This window comes from Ceratotherium simum, chromosome 11 (assembly GCF_057802395.1).
Source record: "Ceratotherium simum simum isolate JZ-2026a chromosome 11, ASM5780239v1, whole genome shotgun sequence".
Lineage (NCBI taxonomy): Eukaryota > Metazoa > Chordata > Mammalia > Perissodactyla > Rhinocerotidae > Ceratotherium > Ceratotherium simum.
In genome coordinates this window covers 67,455,766-67,477,181 of record NC_141910.1, presented here as the reverse complement: position 1 = coordinate 67,477,181, position 21,416 = coordinate 67,455,766, and the positions used below count along the sequence as shown (strand labels likewise).

At 55.1% G+C, this 21,416-nt stretch overlaps 1 protein-coding gene across 10 annotated transcripts in view; it reads left to right on the top strand.

Annotated features, from left to right (window-relative positions):
- The window catches only part of ATP6V1C2 (ATPase H+ transporting V1 subunit C2), a 53,687-nt gene extending 32,327 nt beyond the window's left edge, over window positions 1-21,360 (top strand). For 6 of the 10 annotated variants that reach the window (XM_087437153.1, XM_087437152.1, XM_087437151.1 and 3 more), the window contains 11 exons: window positions 4,168-4,262; window positions 8,793-8,884; window positions 11,369-11,467; window positions 12,015-12,083; window positions 14,217-14,309; window positions 14,403-14,496; window positions 17,040-17,177; window positions 17,339-17,419; window positions 18,049-18,146; window positions 20,695-20,824; window positions 21,096-21,360. In XM_087437153.1, the coding sequence (XP_087293279.1) occupies window positions 4,168-4,262; window positions 8,793-8,884; window positions 11,369-11,467; window positions 12,015-12,083; window positions 14,217-14,309; window positions 14,403-14,496; window positions 17,040-17,177; window positions 17,339-17,419; window positions 18,049-18,146; window positions 20,695-20,824; window positions 21,096-21,185 (1,079 nt within the window). In that variant the 3' untranslated portion in view covers window positions 21,186-21,360. The remainder of the gene's footprint in view (window positions 1-4,167; window positions 4,263-8,792; window positions 8,885-11,368; window positions 11,468-12,014; window positions 12,084-14,216; window positions 14,310-14,402; window positions 14,497-17,039; window positions 17,178-17,338; window positions 17,420-18,048; window positions 18,147-20,694; window positions 20,825-21,095) is intronic. The other 4 variants (XM_014792159.2, XM_087437156.1, XM_087437155.1 and 1 more) reach the window with 3 other exon arrangements.
- The last annotated feature ends 56 nt before the right edge of the window (window positions 21,361-21,416 follow it).

Here is a 21,416-nt window from a genome sequence, read left to right as displayed (position 1 = left end):
TGAGCAGAGGGGAGGCTGCAGTGTTGGAAGCACAGGAAGGCCTGAGGGGGCTGCTGCTTTCTGCGCCTGAGGACTGTCCTCAGACCAGGTTGTCACCAAAGGCGATGTGTGTGGACAGGGCGAGGCTGCCCTTGGATGTGTGACCTGGGGCAAGGGTCAGTGTCTGGAGGTGGAGCTGGTGCTCTGGACGTGGGGAAGGAGGTGCCGGGGGAGGAGGTGCCGGCGGAGGAGGAAGTCACTGTCACCAACCGGAGGCTTCTCGAGGCTTCCGCAGGGAGGTCTGCGTGGTCTCCTTATCTAACATCCTCTCCCCCCTTCATTCACTGGATGCCCCTGCAGGCTATCGAGTACCAAGCACTGTGCTGGGTGCTGGGTGCTCAGAGATGAACTCTCTCCAAGGGCTCACGGCCCCGGGGGGGACAGACCACAGCGCCATTGGTGCTGTGATGGAAATGGAGACTGAGTGCTTGGGAGCCACTACAAGGGGATGGGCTGAGTCTTCAAGGAATATAGGAGTTCTTCTAGTGGAAAGGGACACTGATTCTCTTTGATCTGAATGCCATGAAAGCCTTGGAGTTTGTGAAAATGTGTGGAGACGAGAGCTTGATCTGAAAAGTTTCTTTTCCAAGCAACTTGACAGTGTGAGTTAGTACAGTAAGCAGGGTGATTAGGAAGATTCGTGTGTGGGGCAGCTGCTCTGTGCGGGGCACTGTGGCAGGCCCTGGGGACACAGAGACAGTCATCTGCCCTGAAGGAGCCTGAGAGAGCCAGAGAATCAGGGGTGATCATGCAGTGCCAGTGTGATGAGCAGGTGAGCTCCGTGGGCTCAGGCCAGTGGAGGGAGGGACAGTCGGGCAGGCTTTCAGAAGGAGCTAGTCTCCGTCCTGATATTGAAGGACCAAAGCAGCAGTGAGAGAGAGAGCGAGGGCTTGAGGGTGGCTTGGCTTGGATGTTGGTGTGCCCACAGGGTGCTGGAGGTGGCAGACGGAGGGGAGAAGGGGGGTGAGATCCCAAAGCACATGTCTACCCGGCATCTTCTGCCTGGGGCTGGCAGTTCCCTGGCCTGTGGGGTGGACGATGGTTCCTCCTCGTCAGTGTGACCAGCAGGGGAGGTGATGCCTGCCTGGTGCCTGGCCCACGTGGGGGCTCATTAAGTGGGATCAGTGACTCCTGCGGCCACGGGACAGTCCTTTACTACCTTCATGTTCAGCCTCTGACCACACCCCCTGCTATCATCCAGACATTAATTCAGTTCCTCCCAGGCCTGGATCCCTCCTACAAAGTCTTTTCCCCACTGTAGTGTGGCAGTACCAAAGTCCATATTAACACCAAATCTGTATTAGTGAGCTCAGGCTGCCATAACAAGATACCACAGACTGGGGGGCTTTAACAACAGACGTTTGCCTTTCACAGTTCTGGATGCTGAAAAGTCCAAAATTAAGATGCCAGCAGGCTTGGTTCCTGGTGAGAGCTCGTTTCCTTTGCTGTGTCCTCACACGGGGAAAGAGAGAAGGAGAGAGAGAGAGAGGGCACTCTGGTGTCTTCTCATAAGGGCACTAGTCCTGCTGGATCAGGGCCCCCGCTTGGTGCCTCAGAGGCACTCTGGTCGATTCCAACCCCGTTGGAGCCCGAAGGGCCTCTTCTAAGTCCGGGAAGCCAGAGGTATCGCAGTGTGGTTTTTGTGAAGGGGGCAGCCACAGCCTGAGCTCCCTGCTCCCCCGTGGTGTGGCCGGGCCCCTGCGGATGGGCAGGTGCGTGCTCTATGTGCTTCGTGGTCATCGTCTCATTTTGTATGGAGGTTACAGAACTTACTCTGTGCCAGAGTTTCCTTGTCTCGAAAATGGAGATAATAATGTACTGAATAGGGTTGAAGAGTAAATTCAATGAGAGAATTCTTGTGTCCCAGCCAAGGTAAACAGTCGGTAAATGTCAGCTGTTTTAGTGGTTGTCGTTATCATCAGCAGCAGCACAGCATCTTTAATTTAAGGCACTTCCGACTTCCTGGGTGCTGGCCGCTCTGCCTGCAGGCCAGTTCCCTCCTCTGAGCCCCATTTCTTTTCCATCTGCTTCTTGGGGACTTGTCTACCCACATATCAGATTCAAACTTGTCCCCAGCTGAGCTCATCTCCTCTCCCCTCTGCCCCATCCCATGCTACCACCTCCTGGCTGCCCGGCTTAGTGTCCCCTCCCTCCACCCAGCCACCCAGCCTGGAGATCCCACTGTCCCCTGGGCCTCCTTGGTGCCCCGTGGGCAGTTGTCCCTGCGTCCTGCTGAGGCGGCCCTCCCCCCACTCCTCCTGGGGCTTTCCTTCTGTCTCCCACACTCCCACCCGGCATCTGTCCCTCAAACCACCCACCAACACACACAGCCCCAGAGAAGTCTCCTCAGTGTCCGTGGCTGGCGGTGCAGCCCTGGGAGCTTTGGGGTCCTGTGCTCCTTGGTGACCTCTTCTGGCACTGCTGTTGGGGTTGGAGTGATGTGTGTCCAATTCCCGACACATACAGGGGCTCAGTAAGTGGGCCTAGGGTCTTTATCCCGGCGGCACAAGTGGAGACACGACCCTTCTCTGGCCTTCCTGTCCGTCTCCGTCCACACTCCCTGTCCTTCAGCTTGACCCTGTGAGTCCTTGTGCCCCAGCACGTGATGTTCCCCAGTCCTTCTCAGGTATCACCCGATGCCCTCCTTCACTGGCCCATGGCATACTCCTGTCACCTTCAGCCCCTGCGTGAATACCGAGTCCCAGTGACGCCCTCCGCGCCCTCCTGAGGAGTCAGGGACCATTCTGTCCACCCTTCCCTAGTGCCCTGACGGACTCCTGTTACACAGCTCACTGTGGTGCGATGCTTGCCTAGATCTCTCCCCAGCCAACTGTGAGCACCTTGAAATCGAGGGCCGTGTGGTCATTCTCTGGATCCCCGGCGTGGTTGAGAGCCGGCGTTCAGTAAAGGTGTTGACTGAATGTTGAGTGAGCAATGACTGGTCCCTTTTCCTCTGAATGAAGATATACTGGGAAGGGCCGGCATCCACATAGCCTGGGGTGAGAATCCAATACAGGAAGGGCGATCTTGCTGGGGTTCAAGGAATTCTGGGGGCCACCATAGCACTGAAATGTACACTGACCTGACTTACTAAGAGCGATGACATATCGGGGTGGACCAGCAGCTGGCCCCCCGGTAGCACTCTTTATATGTGCTTAGAGCTGATCTGAAGACAGTGGGTGCTTGAGAGGGGTGCAGCCCCCGCTCCCTGCCCCCATTTCTCAGGTAAGGAGACTGAGGTGCATAGAGGTTTAGTTACTGACGTGCACAAGGCCAGGGACTCTGAATTAACCCTGGGTCACTCAGTGTGGCTTGTCTGACCTAAGCCCCAGAGCTCTATCCTCCACTTGCAGCTGGTTAGAGGGAACCGCAGACACCCCGGGGGCAGCAGGCTTAGGTTTGTCTTTGGAAAAAGTAAGGGAGAAAAGGAAATTTGTTGAGAAAACACTGATTTGTTTTACTCACTGTAGACATGAAGGATGTACACTGGAAAACACACAGCCGTACCAGATAGTAAAACCCACATTCACAAACTCCAATATTTGGCTAATGTTTAAAATACCTTCTTTAAAACAGAGCACATGTGCTGAAATCGCTTCTGTCTAGTGCTTGGGCACAGGGGGCAGGAAGGCGGCTCGTCTTGTGAGCAGGTGGCAGCCATGACTGCTATGTGGTCTTTGGGGGTCAGCTTGAGGCTCTCTGGCGTGCCTTGGGGTACCTCGAAACAGAATGATCACCCAGCAGGGGAGTGTGTCCACAGGCAGAGGATTAGTCAGAATATCTCCCAACTTTCCTTCCACCTCCTGGGAAAGCAGGATCTCCCCAGTGCAGATCTGAGTGAGGGTTTGGGCGCAGGGGTGCACCTGTTACGGTGTCCCTGCGGTGGCGGGTGGTGTGTGTCTCAGAGGGGTTTAGGGTGCTGCCAACGGTTCTGGCTGACGGCCGGCCGGTTGGCTCTGCGCTCTGCTCCCACGGTGGATATTTGCTTTCGCGGAGCCTCTGTCCTCTGCTTTCTCTAATTGCTTCCTTGGTTTAAGTGGGGACGTTTGGCTCGGGGTTTGGCAGCCTCTGTCTCATGAGACGTGCAGAGTCACGCTCATTTATTGAAATGTGTTTGTGTTCTTCCAGTCGATTTAACATCCTTTGTGACCCACTTTGAATGGGACATGGCCAAATACCCTGCCAAGCAGCCGCTGGTGAGTGTGGTGGACACAGTAGCAAAGGTAAGGGAAGGGCCCTCTCTCGGGGATACTTGAACTTCTGTGACCGGGACATCTGACTGAGGCGGAGCTACATGGCGTTTGGACCCTGGCAAAGCAGAGAGGGACTTTCCTGCTGAGTGACCCTGGGTGGGGTCCCCCCACATCTGCCTCCTGCCAGCCCTGACTGCCCTGTGGGTTTCGGAGGTGTGGCCTTCCATGCCCTGGGCAGGTCAGAGACCTTTGGGTTTGATGACGGGCCTGGAAACGGGAAAGGCGGCCCCCTGCCCTCCCTGCACCTCTGCTAGCCTGTTACCCAGTGAGGGCTGCATCTCACAGGACGCTCCTCTCTCTGAAGCACCAGGATTCTGACCCCAGACCCGGGGCCCCTTCACGGCACTACCCCCACCTCTTTTCTTTTCAGAGGTGCTGAGGGAGAAAAGTCACTCCACCCTGACCTCCTCTTAAGGAGCTGACCCCACCCTGGGTGACTGTTTATTTGACAGAAACTACCTGCCTCAGTGGAAAGTTGGTTTAGGAGCCCTAACTCCAGGGTGGTGTTTATGGGAAGTGTCACCAGGGGGTCCCGCCCCTGCTCTGAGGCACCTGTGACAATATGAGGCCGTAAGCGCTGCCCCCATGAGTGCACCATCCTGGTGAGCGGTGGCCTCCAGCTCTTACTTCATGAATACAAGCGCCACACCACAGGTCTCTGGGGACACTGTGGGCGTCTCCCAGCCATGTTGACTCCTATTTGTGAACACTGACCAAGATTCTGAGATTGAGGCTGACGGTTTATGACTGCCTGTCCCCCCTCCCTCCATGACACACTGAGCCCCTCGTATGTCTCGTCTCCTGCTGGCCTGGGTGGCTGGGAGAGAGAGTCTCAGCCAGGCCAGGAACAAAGCCTTCCTGTTGTCCACGCAGAGCAGCAGAGCCACCCGGTGTGGCTGGGCAGGTCAGGTGAAGGAGATGGGCCTCTGGGACGGTCCCCATGCCCTGATGGAGGGCTGGTGCCCGGCCTGTGTCTCTGGGAATGAGGGTGGGGCCAGAAGGTTCGGAATCTGGGTGCGGCTCCTCTGGCACCATTTACATCACAGAGGTCCCAGCCCCTCCTGGGACAATTGGGCGGTGATTCTGGAAGGCCCTTTGAGGAGGGGCTTCCTAGGGCACCTGGGCCAGGTGTGGCTTCCAGGAGAGCATTGTGCACCTCCACCACCAACCTAGAAGCACACGGCAGTCTGTGGGGCTGGCTGCACCCTGCCCTGTGCCAGTGAGGCCCGGCCGAGCCAGGCAGGCAGTCAGTCCACCGGGGACTGTGCTCACTGGCATGGCTGTCCCGGGGATGCCACACAGTGGCGAGGGCCCCCAGAGCACATCGGGGCGTCGGCTGAGCGAGGAGCAGAGCAGTTGTACAGGACAGAACCTGGCTCCTCTCTGGTCCAGGGGACCCAAAGAGGGAGCTTGGCAGGAAAGCAGGGAGGAGAGGGGCACCGGTTTTGGGGGCACTCCCTGTGTGCCTGGAACCACCGGGGCTCTTTTATTTCTTTGACTTCTCAGTCACCTTGGGAGGTTGGTGTCACCTCCCTCGGGTCTCAGATGGGGACGCTGGCTGAGAGGTTAAGTGGCATGCTCCAGGACCTGCAGGTGTTGAGTTATTACCCTGGGATGGGAGTCAGGCCTTGGTGTGCTGTGTGCGGGCACCACTTCCCAAGGAAGCCCCAGGCTCCCTCCACTGCAGGGAAACAGCTCTTTGAGGCCAGCTGGGCACTGGCTCCCTCACCCGTCCTGCACCAGGAGCACACATGTGCTGCCCTCAGCCCTGGCTCGGGCCTGTCCCCCTAACGGGAGGTCTAAATCTGTTAACTGGAGACATCTTAGTCAGAGGAGCTCCAGTGGGAGAGCCCCACGAGGCAGAAGTCGCGGTGCTGCCAGGCGGTGGCCGAGCAGGTCTCCCAAGAACTGGGCACTGAGCCCACCTACCTGCTTCCCTTAATGAAGGGACGCAAAGATGGGGTGGGCCTTGGCATACTCCCGACCCTGCACACAGCGTGGCAGCCTGTCATCTGGTCGAGGACCCAGCCCATGGCTGTGTCAGTCTCCGCTGGCTGGGTCATGTTGTGGTTTATTTCTCCACCACGCTCATGTCCACCAGTGGTTGGCAGGGCCTGCTCTATGCCAACCCAGTCGGCGTGCTGACTGCTGGTGTGTCCACCATCTGAAACATCTCTGGGTGCTGTGGGGGGAGTTACATGAAGCCCTCAAGGCTTCTGCCTGGCACGCCTGCCTTCAGTGGCAGGAAGTGCAAGCCGACCACGTGCCTGGAAGGAGCAGGGCTGGGCGTGTTTGGTTCTGTTGAACGCCTGTTCTAAGCACTGCCCTGTGCTGGCCGCTGCGCCTGGAATGGCAGAGATGACCAAGACCCTGCCTGCCCCCAGGAGTTCAGTCGGTGGAGGAAAGGACTTGCCTTTCTGAGTGACCTGCTCCGTAGATTGTATTAGCTCACAGTAATTCCATGGCAGTGAGCTCAGAGAAGTTCAGGACCTGACACCAGGTCACACAGCCAGTCAGAGTTGGAACTGCCATTCAAATTTGGGCTGGAGGGGCCAGCCTGGTGGTGCAGCGGTTTAGTGTGAGCGCTCCTCTTTGGTGGTCCAGACTTCGCAGGTTTGGATCCCGGGCGCGCACTGATGCACCGCTTGTCAAGCCGTGCTGTGGCGGCATCCATATATAAAGTAGAGGAAGATGGGCACAGAAGTCAGCCCAGGGCCAATCTTCCTCAGCAAAAAAGAAGAGGATTAGCATTGGATGTTAGCTCAGGGCTGATCTTCCTCACACACACACACACAAAAATTCAAATTTGGGCTGGACTGGTCCCAAAGCCCAAGTTCCTCTCTGTTTTATTGGTTTCCAAATACTCCTCTGTAGTTTTTCATTGGCTTGTAGTGAAATCAGAAAAATAAGGATGAGACAGGATTTTTTTTTTAATATAAACCTTATTTTGAAAATCAAGGTCTGTGGATTGTATTCATGTCAGTTTCCTGGTTATGATATTGTACTGTTGTTATGCAAGATGTTACCCATGGGGGAAACTGGCACAAGGGATCTCTGTGTACTATTTTTGCAATTTCCCGTGAATCTATAATCATTTCAAAGTAAAAAGTTTTTAAAAATTGTAAAATATTATAAATCTTATAAAAAAATCAAACATATCAAAATGTAAAGATAAAAACATTAAAGGCCTCCCGTGACCCCATCCCCCCTTCCCCTGCCCCCTTTAATCTCCCTAAAGGTAACCACTGTTTAAAAATTTAAATTGGATCCTTCCATCTATGTAAAAAATATGTATATTTCAACTCAAAATTGTTCCTGTCCTACCGATTGCCTCCTTTTATTCAGATAATTATCTCCAGTTAGTCCCGTATCAGCTGCCACGTGCTCATCTGTTGCGGCTGTTGATGTGTAAATATCCCCACCATGGCCAATTGCAGGCCACCAAGGAGGTGTCACTGAGCGTGGGGTTGAGAAGAGAGAAGTGGGGGCATGTGCACAGTCTGTCTCCGGAGCCACGGGAACTGGCCCGAACCCCACCCGTGTCAGTGTGTATGAATCTCCCCTGTTCCTCTGAACAGCTGCCGTGTGTTCCGTAGTGTGGGTGCCCTGCTTTCTTGAACGAGTTTGTATTAATGGACCCTGCTGTGAAAGTGTGAGCTCTGCGGGGCAGAGGCTGTTGGAGTTTATTTAAATTCCCGACAGCTCCCAACATGTGAGAGGGGCTCCCTGTGGCCCTGGAGTGCTGGGTTCAGTGACCTCATTTTACACGCATGTACAGCAGTTGTCTTAGCAGCTGCAGGGTTTTGAGGGCTTCAGGTGAATTGGGCCCTGGTGGGCATTTTTCTTTCATTGCTGCAAGCCCTTGGGGAGGACATTATCACTCCGGCTGGGCAGATGGGGCCCTTGAGGCAGGAGAGCTAGACTTGTCTCATTTCCTGCCCCGTCCACCCAGTAGGGGGTCTGGGATGTGCTCCCGAAACTTCTAGAACAAGGAGATCTCCTTAATGTCAGATCAGAGACCTGCCTCCAAACTGTAAGCTATCTTCCTACCTACACAGAACAGGAAGAGGCTGCCACAGGGCACAGCTGAGCCTGGAGACCTGGGCGCTGGTTGGGGCTGAACCATAGAAACCAGGATGGGGGTCACTCTGAGCTGACCTCTGGCGGAGCCTGAGAGCACATGGTGTGGAGGGCCCTGGGTGCCCTGACAGTATGAGATGGGCTTGAAATCAGAAGATTCAGTTCATTGAGTGATTCTAGAAAAGCCGTTCATGTCTCGAGCCTCCGTATCTGCAAAGTGGAGATATTAATCCATTCCCTGCCTCCCATGGGCTACTGCAGGGCCGAATGCTGGAAGATCTGGGAGAGCAGAGGGGGAAAATATAAGCCATCCTTGGCAAATGAGCAGGATGCATTGTTTTTTCTTAAGTAGACCAGGAGCAATTTGTGGCAGTTTTGAAAAGTCCGACCAACTCTTTAAACGTTTACTTTTCTGAACAGCAACTGGCACAAATTGAGACTGACCTGAAGTCCCGAACAGCCTCCTACAACACTCTGAAGACAAATCTGGAGAACCTGGAGAGGAAGTCCATGTGAGTGTCTGTGCACCCGCGCTGCTGCGGCCTCCAAGCCTGGCTGGGAAGGATCCTGGCTGGGCAGGATCCTGGCTGGGCTTATGTGTGTGCCTTTCAGATCACTGAGTGAGCCGGGGTCTGTGTCTGTGTCTGAAAGAGACAGAGCGAGACAGACAGACAGATAGACACAGAGGCATTCCTGCCTCTCCAGGAGCTGTGCTGGGAGAGGAGGACCCGGAGCAGACGAGGGGAGGAAAGGCCCAAGCAGGGGTTGATGGCCTCCCTGCCTGTGCTCAAAGGGGAACACGATGCTGTAAGGGGCTTCCTTCCCTCTCCCGACCTCCCCCAGGTTATCGAGAACACCTGGGGTATTCCTTCTCCCCTGAAAGCTTTACAGAGGCCCCTCCCCACACAGGGCAGCAGGAGGCCAGGATGTCAGAGCCTGGCCCTTTGTGAGAGCCACCAGAGGGCAGTGGGCTCTGTAGTTAGAGCAGAGCAGCCTCGGGGAGTCAGGTGCCTTCTCTCCCCACCTGGAGGACCACTGTGTGGGAGAGGGAGCAGACTGCTTGGCCCAGACACACAGCAGACACAACTGGTCACCAAGATGGTGGGAGGTATCTAGAGAAAAGCATAAGCCCAGTGTCATGATAGCAGCGACTGTCTTGTGAGATAGTGAGTGCCCTGTTGTTGGAGGTATGTAAGAAGAAGCCAGATGAGCTCCTGCTGAGGAGGCGGGAAGGTGGTTCTGAACAGGGCTGAGTTGGCATGGAAGATCTTCCCATTTTCCCCAGATTCTGGATCTGATTCTGTTGGCAGTTCTCTGAAGATACTCCAGAGAAAGGAAGTGGCCCAGGGAAGCTCAGAACCAGCTGTCCCCTCGTATGGCCCTCCCTCTGATCGGCTCACCACTGTGAGCCACCCTTCCATTTCTGCTTCTCTCTTCTGACGGTCACTGGGCCAGCTGTCTTCTTGTGAAAAAAGCAAATAGTACATTAGTGGAAATTTTAAATCCAAAGAGGGAAACACGTACTTCAACTAGAAATCGTCGTTGTCGTTGGCTGACTTTGCATCAGAACTAAATGAGCATCAACTGAGTTTCGCCTCCTCCTTGGTCCCACCAGGAGGAGTGAAGATGGGAGAAGGGCAGGGCGCCAATGGCAGAGAGCCCTAAATGGTGGCCTTGGCATAGATCCATCATGGCGTTGACCAGTGGGCCATGGGGCCATTCGCTTGCTGGGCCACCCATTTGTTGCACCCCCAAATTGTGGACTTCGTAAGACTTGTTTGGGACTTGAGCAAATATCTGGTCTAACCTCCTCAGTCAGCTGGTGAAGAAGTCGGTTCATTGATCCGCAGTAACATTGACTGATCTGTTGAGCACATTCACTGAGTGAAGGAGGGAGGAGTGAAGAGGATGGAATGGTCTCGACCTCCCTCTTCTCTTATTCTTTCCTTCTTTTGATAAACATTTATTAAGTGTCTCCTATCCTCTCAGGCCTTATAGGTCCTAAAGACGCAAGGTAGAATAAAATACAATTTCTGCACTAGGAGAGTTCACAATTATTTATTGAACAAATATTTACGGGAAGTCCACTTTGCAGGGGGTGCAGGTGTAAACCAGACAGATGAGGTCTGAGGGTGGGGGGATAACGCAGAAGTGCCGTGGCAGGAAGGCTCGTGCGTGGAGCCTTTGGAGAGGGACCTAGGAGGCCAATCAGTGATGGTGCGGGTGAAGGGGAGAGGTGCCAGCTCCCTGGGCAGGCGGCAGAGCCTCTGTGGGATGGCCTTTGCCCTAAAGCTTTCGCCTTGGCCATGTGCTTGAGAACTCTTTACTCAGGAAGCGTCGTGGGCTGATGTATCAGCTAATGTCGCGGCCTGTGTGCTAAGGCTGCAGACAGTCCCGGGAGCAGTATCTTGGCCCATTTGCTGAGCCAACAGCCTTGATCCGTGTGCTAAAAATACCGTGACCTCAATGCAGACCAGGTTCCACCGGGCTTGTGGAAAGCTATTTCAGGTGGATGTCGCCTCTCTGCTGGACCTGTGAGGCGTGTAAAGTGACACGCAGCTCTCTCTGGGCCTCTGTCCGCCCAGGACAGCCCAGGCGGCTTCTCGAGCTGGCCACTCTGTTGACACTTGAGTAACTTAAGCTGCCTGCCACCCGAGGTCCCCTCCCAACAGCCGGTGGCTTGCACCAGGGCAGCACAGGTGACGGAGGTGTTGGATTCAGCAGCCCCTCGGGTGACTGGTGATAGCACCTGAGGCCCTGCCAGCTGCAGCGGTTCAGGCCGCCCAGACACCGAGCCTGGGGGGCACCCTCAGCCAGGGCCCCCACCCCTCCCCAGGGAACATCCTGAGCCTTGCCCGTTTCCTGCCTGCCCCTCCTTTCCCAGCACCTGTGTGTTGTGGGTGTGCCAGGGGTTCCTGCGGCACATAAGCCCAGGCCCACACTGCCTCCATCTGCCTTTCTGCTGATCACACCCTCTTTGTCCCACATGGATTCAGGGGAAACCTCTTCACACGGACACTGAGCGACATTGTGAGCAAAGAAGACTTTGTGTTGGATTCCGAGTATCTGATCACACTTCTGGTCATCGTCCCCAAGTGAGTGGACGGTTGGGGTCTCGCTGTGTTGGCGATCAGGGAAGGAAACTGGCCCTGCCCAATGGGGAGGAAGGAGGAGTCCCCCATGGCCCGGATCCTGGGGTCCCTCAATGGGGCTGTGTGGGTGGTAACGGGCAGGGCGACGGTGCTTGTGGCGGTAAGAGTGGTGACAGAAGCAGCTGTTCCTTGAGCACCTGCTGTGTTCCAGCTGCCGTAGCCAGGATCTCATGTCACTCACAACAAGCCTGGGGGACGGTATTATTATTCCCTTGTCCTGAGGCCAGAGATGTCAGTTGGCTTGCCCAAGGCCACACAGGGCCAGGAGTAGACAGCTCCCCACAGGTATCTCTGGATGCACCCGGGGCCTCATGGGAGGCTGGGCCCAGGATGGGGCTGGGCAGGGGCTTCCCAGTGCCCATGGCAGGGTCTCAGGGGATGTTTGGGGCTCTCTCAGTCCCTTGGGAAAAGGAGTGTGCAGCTTCCTAACACTCAGAACGCCCTACAGTCTTTTCTGCAAAAATCACTCGACAGTTCTGTATTCTCACAGACCAAGCTACACACAATGGCAGAAAACTTACGAATCCCTCTCGGACATGGTGGTCCCTCGGTCGACCAAGTAAGTGAGACCCCAGCTTGTGTGGGTGCTTTGGGGCACCCAACTCACCAAACATGCCCCAAGGGTGCAAGGATCCTCACTTGTACTTGCAAGAGTTCCTTGGCCTGGAGTTCCCTCATGGCCACACACCCAGCCATGTGCCCGACTCCCTCCATCTTTCAGAACTCCACTTCCCTGTCCCCCTCCTCCGAGAAGCCATCCCTGGCTACCTTGGGGCAGTGGGTGTGGGGCTTTTGCTGCACTCTGCTCTGCATCCTCAGCTTGGCGTCGATTCTTTTCCACCTGAGGGTCAAGCAAAGGCCTGATTGTGGTGACCACAGAGTGTGAGCTGGGGAGAGAAACAGTCTCAGCGTGTGGCCTGCTGGGGTCAGAGCAGGAGCGGTCAGTGAGGGCTGGAAAAGGGACAGGAGAAGGGAGAAAGGAATATAGTCAAATGATGAATACCACCCAGCGGGGAAAACCAATGAGTTAGAGTTGCGTAAGCAGAGATAAATCTCACTGTGTGATGTTATACAGAAATCTCACTACACGATGTCATGTAGAAATCTCACTGTGTGATGTTATGTAGAAATCTCACTCTGCACGGAAAAAGCAAGTGCAGGAGGGTACACAGCACGAAGCCAGTTATTTAAGGTGTAAAAATGGATGAAATTAAACCATATGTAATTTGCGCATGTCCAGGTGCACAGTAGCATCACGGGGGTGTTTGGGGATGAGAAACACAAGGCTCAGCGCAGTGATGACCTCAGGGCAGAAAGTAACGTGCAGTTGGGGAGGGGCACGTGGGGTTTCTACTGTAGGAAAATTGTTTCTCTTTTGAGCTGTGTGGCAGATACATAGGTATTTGTTATTCTGCGTGCCTTTTCGTATGTCTGATATAGCTTGTAATTTTAAAAGATTTGACATTGAGTCTTGGGCTGCCACGCCCATTCATCCGCCTCCCAGCACACGGAGCTCAGTGTTAGGGCAGCCCTGCCCACGCCCATCCCAGCCCGAGGCCTGTGGCCTGGGGCACCTGCTGCAAGGCTGGCTCTCCCAGGATCGAAAACTCACAGGAGATAGAAATCAGGAGCTAAATTGAGGAGTCCAGGGAACAGGACAGTCACAGCCTGAAGTCACAAAGGGAGACCAGAGGAATGAGCTGGGGCAGTCACGTCTGCAGCAGGAGGAGGAAGGCATACAGGTGGACAGAGGAGCTGGCCCTGGAAGTTGGCCTGCTTGGCACAGGCGTTCACCGCTCTCTAGTGCTGGCTCTCTGTGCCACGTGCCTGGGACCCCTGCTGGGAGAGGCTGCCTTGGTAGGTGGCTTGTCCTCTCAGACCAGAACCGCCAGGCCCTTCATTGTCAGAGGGCACCTGAGCGTCGGCAGAGATGACTCTGGAAAGGTTTCTGGAGCTGGGGTCAGCCCCTATGGGTGTGAGCTCTGAGAAACAGGAAAGGTGACCTGGCCAGCATGCCATGAGACCCTGCCTGGGCCCAAGGGCTCCCATTATCGGGTCATCTGGCCGGCAGGACTCAAGGACGCTTAGACCTCTGGCCCCAACAACCCCCATGTCCTTGGGCACAGTGACCACAGTGGTGTCACAATGACGTGTGCTGGGAGGCTGTGTCTAATTAGAACATGGTGACATTGGATATGAAATGAACATTGTGGGATGGTTTCCACCAACTGGAACGCTGCCCTGCTTCATTAGAAGCATACCACGTCAGAGCCCGGGCCCCCCACTGTGGGTGAGGTGACCAGGACCCAGGAGTAGCTTATCTCGCAGGCATTTCGTGAACAGGAGCCAAACCCCAGGTCTTTGCACAGCCAGTCTCCAGCCTTCCCAACCAAGGGCCTGCGTTAGATCCCGTGGAGGCCCTGAGGCCTTAGCCTGGAGCGTGAGTGGAAAGGGCAGGAGCCGGAAATCACAGGCAGCCAAGACCGCAGAGCCAGAGTTAGGAAACAAGGGACACCCTTGGTTCCCCCGCCCTCGGCTCTGCCAGGGCCCCTCCATATAGGCCACTGGGCTGACGGGGATGGAGGCTCACCTCGGCATGACCCACCCCCAAGGGAGAGGACAGCCTCTTCCAGCCCAGCTCCTGCGTGGGGCCTGGTGATGAGTCTGGCGAACCAACGCTTCTCCCTACCAGGTTGCTTGCTGAGGACAACGAAGGCGGCCTCTTCACTGTGACCCTGTTTCGAAAAGTGATCGATGATTTTAAAATCAAAGCCAAAGAAAATAAGTAAGGGCTGGCCTGGTTGGGCTTCTCCGCTGGAGGGGTCTCTGCTCCGACCAGAAGCTTCTTAGTGAAAGCCTCTCATTTGCTCGTTTTAAGGTTCACTGTCCGTGAATATTACTATGATGAAAAAGAAATTAAGAGGGAAAGGGAAGAGATGACCAGATTGCTGTCCGATAAGAAGCAACAGTATGTGAGTATTCCATCGAGGCCGCGGCTTTTCATGCATAATGTCAAGCGCCCACTCCCATGCCCACCAGAGGCCTGGGCAGAGGGGCCCTGCCAAGTCCCCACCTCTTGGCTCCCGTCGTCCCCACTCCCCTGGGTGCACGCCATCCCGGATCATGTGTTCTCCTGGGCTGCCAGAGCAGGGGCTGGGGGAAGGTGACATGCACAAGGAATTGTGGAGGCGGCCTGTGAACAGTGAGCCAGGTGCTGGGCGTGTCCGTACGAGATCTCACCGAGGCCTGAGCACTGCCCTTCCAGGAGGGGACTGTTAGCTCCATTTTGCAGATGAGAAATTGAGGCTCTGAGAGGTTAATGATCATTGGCCCTGGGAAGAGGACCCTGCCTATCCCGTCCCCCGCCCCAAAGGTCGAGCAAGACAGGCAGGGTCTAGGCAGGAGCACCTGGGCCGAGAGTGGGCAGTGCCATACCCCTTGGACGGTGTGGCCAACAGTCACCCCCGCAGTCCTTGTCAGTGTGATTTCCAGGCGTGATGTGACCTCCTCTGTCACCAGCACCTGTATTTACCTCTCCTCTGCTCTTAGCAAAGAGCGGGTGCTTATCCTTGAGACTTCCGACAGCAGCCACTCAGAGACTGTCCGTGTGTGAGGCTGCTGAGGTCAGGAGGGGGAGAACCACCGTCATGTCTGAAATGTGGACAGTGTAGCCCCGGGAGAGTCACCCTGCTGCTCTGTAAAATGGGCACATTCCCGACGCGGTGTCCTCTAGCTGCAGCGCCGGGCTGGGCCGGGTGCCCTAGGTGGTCTGGCGGCATGTTTTCGGGTCCCTTTCCCCCATCTCCACCAGGGAGGTTCTCCGAGTACCTTCCAATTCTGCCTCTAGTGTAGACAGGAAGAGAAGAATGAGTAGAATGTACTTCAGGCCTCTCAGAAAAACGTCGGTGTGTAAACATGAAGCTGTAAGTGTGTGCTTGGGTGAGAGCAAGGAGCCCTTACCGTGTGGCCGAGTGTTTGCCCCGGGCCCTCTCCGACCTCAGCCTTGGGGATTCCGCATGTCCGCCCGACCTCTCTGGGTCAATGGCCTTTTCACAGGGACTCCAGACAAGTCGGCCCCTCAGGAGTAAGCACCAGCCATGGGGCCCCCCAAATGGGGTTCCCAGAGCCCCACTGCAATGGCCCGTCGCCCTTTGAGGAGGGGACTAATCATATGAAAGTGCTGATGGGGGATTTTAACTCTCCTCCCCCAAGCAAAAACATACGTATGTGCGTGGACATGAGTGTGCACGCCAGGTGAACACACACTTCTCAGATCCAGAGTCTGTTGAGCTGGGGCTGAGGCTCCGGGGCGTGTCACCGCTTCCTGAGACAAAGGGCTGAACTGGAGCCCCGGGCCCCGAGGCCCCAGACCCGGCACCCAGAGTGGGAAAGGTGCTCACCCGCAGGAGCTGAAATCCGAAGGGTTTCCTCCTTAACCTCGGCCCGCCCGAAACCCCAGTTACCCGGGAACTCCGGCCTTCTCTAGGCAGAGCTTTTTCCCACTTCCTTCAGTCCCCGCCCCGGGCCCCAACACAGTGTCTCTGGATGGGAGCTAGATAGTGGCAGCTTTCACAAGTGTCCAGTGGGAAGCCCTGCCTGGGGGACAGGTGGTCAGGTAGGGCCTTTGGCACCCAGCTCCGTGCTGGCACACACCCCTGAGGATCGAGGTGACACACGCGAGCCTGACACCTGCCTCGGGTCTCAGGTTGCTGGCTGGCGCTTTTTACATGGTGTAGACTTCTGCAGACCAGCGTTGCCCCTGGGAGCCCTGCCAGGGCCTCTCTGTGGGGGGAATGGAGCTCCAAAGAGAGACACTACCTCGGAGACACTTAGCTCCTTGCGAGGCTCTCACTGTGGGCCAGTGAGCAGGGGTCAGCTGGAGTCACCCTACTGGGCTTCTCAAGAATCTCTTTGCCCCTTTAGCCTGTTTGGAGGTGGGAATGGCCAGCACCCTGCGTCCTTTTTGTTACTTGTCATCCAGAGGGCACGGGCTAGCTCCCAGGTTTCAGTTCCCTTTGAGAGCACCTGTGCTCTCCCCGTTTGCGGAGAGAGATGTCCTGACATGTCCTGACAGCGCGCCTGACTGATCTTCTGCATGTAGCACACTCAGGTGCCCCTGATTGCCAAGGAGGCTGCTGTAGGCTGCACTTGCTGGGGACACCTCGACTGAGCCCAGACGGACAGCTCCGCGGGCAGAGCCATTGCTGGAGCTCGGGTCCTTGTCTGCTGCTGGGGGAGGCCCCGACCGAGGCCAGGCAGAGGGAGGGGATGTGGGAACCGACCCCTCTGCCAGCAGTTGGCTCTGTCCCTGGAGAATGGAACCTGAAGACTGGAACCCCCGGGGGGCCGAGGGGCACGTGTTTGTCACACCTCTAGTCCTCGCAGCATGCGAGTCCCGAGGGTGGGCTGGTGTTCCTGAGTTGCTTTCACGTGCTTTTCAGGCGAGGGGAATTATTTCTGTCTGTTTGTGATGCATGTTTGCTGAAAGATTAATAAATCATTTCTGTGCCTTTAGCAAACTTCCTGTGTTGCTCTTAAAAAGGGATCATCCACCCTCCCGGACCACAGGGTTAAGGTAACCCCGCTAGGTAGCCCCGATAGGCCTGCTGCGGGGCGGACGGACAGAGAGAGAGAGAGTGAGGGCGAGGGTGAGGTAAGCAACCCCTGGGACCCCTGGGGTTCCCTGGCTCGCATGTCCTCGCCAGTGCAGGCGTCTTCTGAGAAAATGAATCTTTGCATTTTCTGTTATCTGATGTGGCTTCTGAGGTCTTAAATTCAAGGAGCCCAGAATCACGCCTTCCTCCTAATCTGCAGGGCCTCTTGGAGCTGCCCCCTCGCCCTGCGCCCAGCGATGGATGGTGCTTGTGGGCCAGGGTGCCTCTGCCCTGGCTGGAGGTGGCTGGAGCTGGTGACGGGCAGGCCCTGCTGGGGGTGGTGGTGGGCAGCTCGGCTCTCCTGCCCTGGTTGCCCTGGCTGGACCCTCCCCTGACCTTGGTGGGCAGTTGGAGGTATCAGGTGGGAGCTCAGAGCCTCTGCTCCAGGACTCTGAGCTCCCCCAGAGGTCTGGCCGCACCAGCATTAGTGACAGCTGCTGTGGCCCCGAGAGGTTGTGGCCATGTGAGGTGGGGCTGTGAGGAGCCCCCTGGAGGTGGCAGGTGGTAGACGATGCCAGGACCTGGGGCGGAGCCTTTGAGAAGGTGGCTCCTTGGCAGCATAGTGTCAGAGGAAGCCTGTCAGCTGCCTGCCGAATGCCTGAGGTCAGGGGCTGCCCAGCGCCCCCGGCCCCATCTGTGGTGCCCCACGCATGTGCCCGGTGGCTGGTCCCTGAGCTTCTCTAGCATCAGGCGCCCTGGAGAACGCGGTCCTGGGCCTGGCCCGGGCCTTGTCCGACTGACTCGCTGCTTCTGCTGGCTCCTGGGCATTTCTTCTCGGCTCAGGGCTCGCTCTGTCAAAACCCATGTCCTTTCTGGGCCTGGTGTTGGGCAGAGCACACAGGAGGGGTCACCCACTCTGCCTCCCTGCAGGGCCCCCTGCTGCGCTGGCTTAAGGTGAACTTCAGCGAAGCCTTTATCGCCTGGATCCACATCAAGGCGCTGCGGGTGTTTGTGGAGTCCGTGCTCAGGTGTGTGCAGATGCCCTGGCCTGCGGTGGGGAGGCTGGGAGGGGGCAGCCCTGCAGCCACCTGGGCTCCTGCCTTCCCCCTTCCTGCCCTGCCCCTCCAGCCCGCTTAGGGCGTGCCGGGCCCTCCTGCCCTCTCCCTCTGCTCCTCTGGCTCTTGGCAACATGCTTAGGATTTCCTGAGTCAAGTAAATCTTCCCTCAGCCCTGTGCGCGGTGTCCCTTTCCTGCCAGACTGGGGGCAAGTGTCCTCCTGCTCTCCCAGCCGGCCCCGTCCCTCCCCTCCACAACCCGCCAGGGCCCAGCGGCTCCTGGAAGAAACAGCAGCGCTGGCCCAGTCCTCGACCTCCGAAGCCCAAGGCAGCACAAAAACTAAAACCCAAACCAAACCGAACCAACAACAACAAAACTTTTATTTTGCCTTAATTTTTTTTTTTTAACCAAAGCAAAATATGTTCACTGTGGAAAATTTGAAAACTATAGATAAGCACAAGGAATGAATAAAAGTCACCTGTAATTTTAACACCCAAGAGAAAACACTGCTAATGTGCTGGTGTATGCTCCTGTAGGTTTTTTGTTTAGTTTACAGATATATATAATTTTTACTAAATTTTTACAAAAATAGAACCAAACAGGAAATATATTTCGAAGCTGCTTTTCTGCCGTGTTCCAAAGATGCCCTGTGTCCCGAACTGTCGGGGATCTCAGTAGCACCGCACAGGCTGGCTGCACCTTCCTTCCAAAGCTCCCCCGCTCTTTGCCTGCTCTGACCTGCAGGCTCTGTCCTCCTCCGGCCCTCAGAGGCCAGCTCCCTCTGCGGGGTCTCCCCGGCCCCTCCCTTGCCTGCACTGCAGGTTGCCCCAGGATCCCCTCCCAGCCATCCTCCTGGCCTTGCTGTCTAAGGCTTCCTCCCACGTAGGCTGCTTCTGGGAGTCGGGTGCATCTTCCCTCCTAACTCCTTCCTCCAGCTGCCTCATTTCTGTCACTGGCCTCCGTCCTTCCTGTCAGGAGGCCCCAAGCCTCAGGGCCAGCTTGGACACCTCTGCCCTCTCATCCCACCCTCACATCCTACCCCGACACCCCCCGTCCCACTGGAGCCCCTTTGCTTTTTCTCGTCCATCTGTCTCCGCCTCAGCTTGCTGGCTGTTGCCGTAGGCTCGTATTTGGTTCTCTGCCTCCAGTTCCTCCTCCACGTGGCTGCCAATGTGGTTTTGTCCAAACCCAGGAAGTTTGGGAGCCGGGGGATCATTTATGGACATTGATAGGGAAATAAAAATTAACAGTAGGGGCCAGCCCCATGGTGTAGTAGTGAGTTCGACGCACTCCGCTTTGGTGGCCGGGGTTTGGATCCTAAGCACGGACCTACACTTGTTGGCAGCCACACTGTGGTGGTGACCCACACACAAAACGGAGGAAGATTGGCAGAGATGTTAGCTCAGGGTGAATCTTCCTCACCAAAAAAAAAAAAACCCAAAAAACTAACAGTAATGCTAACAGATCTTGCCACTGTGAATCATTTACGTGTCAGGCAAGTAAAAGGGTATCTTAAGGGCTGCTTTCCCATACGTGGCTTGGGGAGTATGAAGAAACACAGGTGAGAAGTATCGAACATCCGAGCGTTTGCTCACTGATAGTATATTTTAAGAAATCTTTGGGCCGGCCCTGTGGCTTAGCAGTTAAGTGCGCACACTCCGCTACTGGTGGCCCAGGTTTGGATCCTGGGCGCGCACCAACGCACCGCTTCTCTGGCCATGCTGAGGCTGCGTCCCACATACAGCAACTAGAAGGATGTGCAGCTATGACATACAACTATCTACTGGGGCTTTGGGGAAAAAAAAAAGGAGGAGGATTGCCAGTAGATGTTAGCTCAGACCCGGTCTTCCTCAGCAAAAAGAGGAGGAATAGCATGGATGTTAGCTCAGGGCTGATCTTCCTCACAAAAAATAAATAAATAAATAAAACTGTAAAAAAAAAAAAGCAATCGTTGACAATCACAGTATGCCTGTTTAAGTCTGGTGCTCAGTGTCAGTATTTTGTTTTGGGATACCACCACAGGAATAGCTGCCAGCAAGTGGTTTCAAATGTACTCAGGCATCCAAAGTCCATTTAAAATCTTTTTTGTCCACCAGCAAAAGGAATTAACAATCTTGATAAACCAGATTTTTTTGCTGCTCTCTTTTAGTGGAGAAAAATAAGTCAGCTAAGCTGGGTTTTGGACAAATGCTTTGGAATCGGAACATGCAGTCCAATTGCCTCCATTTAACTTGAGCACTCACCACGGGACGATCCCAGTCGTCCGAGGGGTGACCTTTTGGCTCTGTAGTCAAAAATTATCACTATCAGAAGTGGGTTAGCATCTTCTAGTGATTTTTCTATGCAGAAAGATCCAGTTATTAGTCTTACCTCTGACCCTAGATATTTCACTCAAATGAATTTTAAGCTACATTAGCTGAAGCTTTTCATTACTAGAACTTACTGTATTTCTCGTCAGGTTCATTTCACCCCTCCTTGCGTGTGGAGTAACATATTTACGCATTTTGTCTATCTGAGAAGGTATGGACTACCAGTGAACTTCCAGGCAGTGCTCCTCCAGCCTAAGAAGTCATCCACGAAACGTTTAAGAGAGGTCCTGAACTCCGTCTTCAGACATCTGGATCAAGTCGCAGCCGCAAGTATATTAGATGTAGGTATAGAATCCAGAAATAGCCACGTTTCTACAGCCTCTCCACCTGGGAGATACTGTCCAAAAATGGTACTTGCCAGACTGTTATGAAAATCTGTATTTCACAAATGTGAAAATATGAGGAGGAGGAGGTGGGGTGGGGGTGGGGCTGGGGCTGCTGTGTGGGCCAGAAAGGATGGCCAGTGCCTGGAGAGCTTCCTCAAAAACATGCAAATGAAACAGGAAACTCGTGTCTGCACTTAGCGCAACAGTCCCGTGTCTTCTCTCGTAGGCGTCTGTGGAGATCCCTGGGCTGCAGCTCAACAACCAGGACTACTTTCCTTACGTCTACTTCCACATCGACCTCAGTCTCCTGGACTAGAGACAGGCCGGCACCACTAAGCTTGCACATTCCGCAAACCACTACAGATGCGTCTTCCCGTCAGCCAGAACAGTTTAAGTGTCCTACAGAATTTAGATTTTTAGACAAATTGCTCACAAAAGTTAGTTAGAGTTGTATTTATTTTTTTTAAGTTACAATAAAGAAATGCTCAGTCTTTTTGTCTCTTCACTCATATTCTAACATAATTCAAAACTTCGATTTTTTGATTGT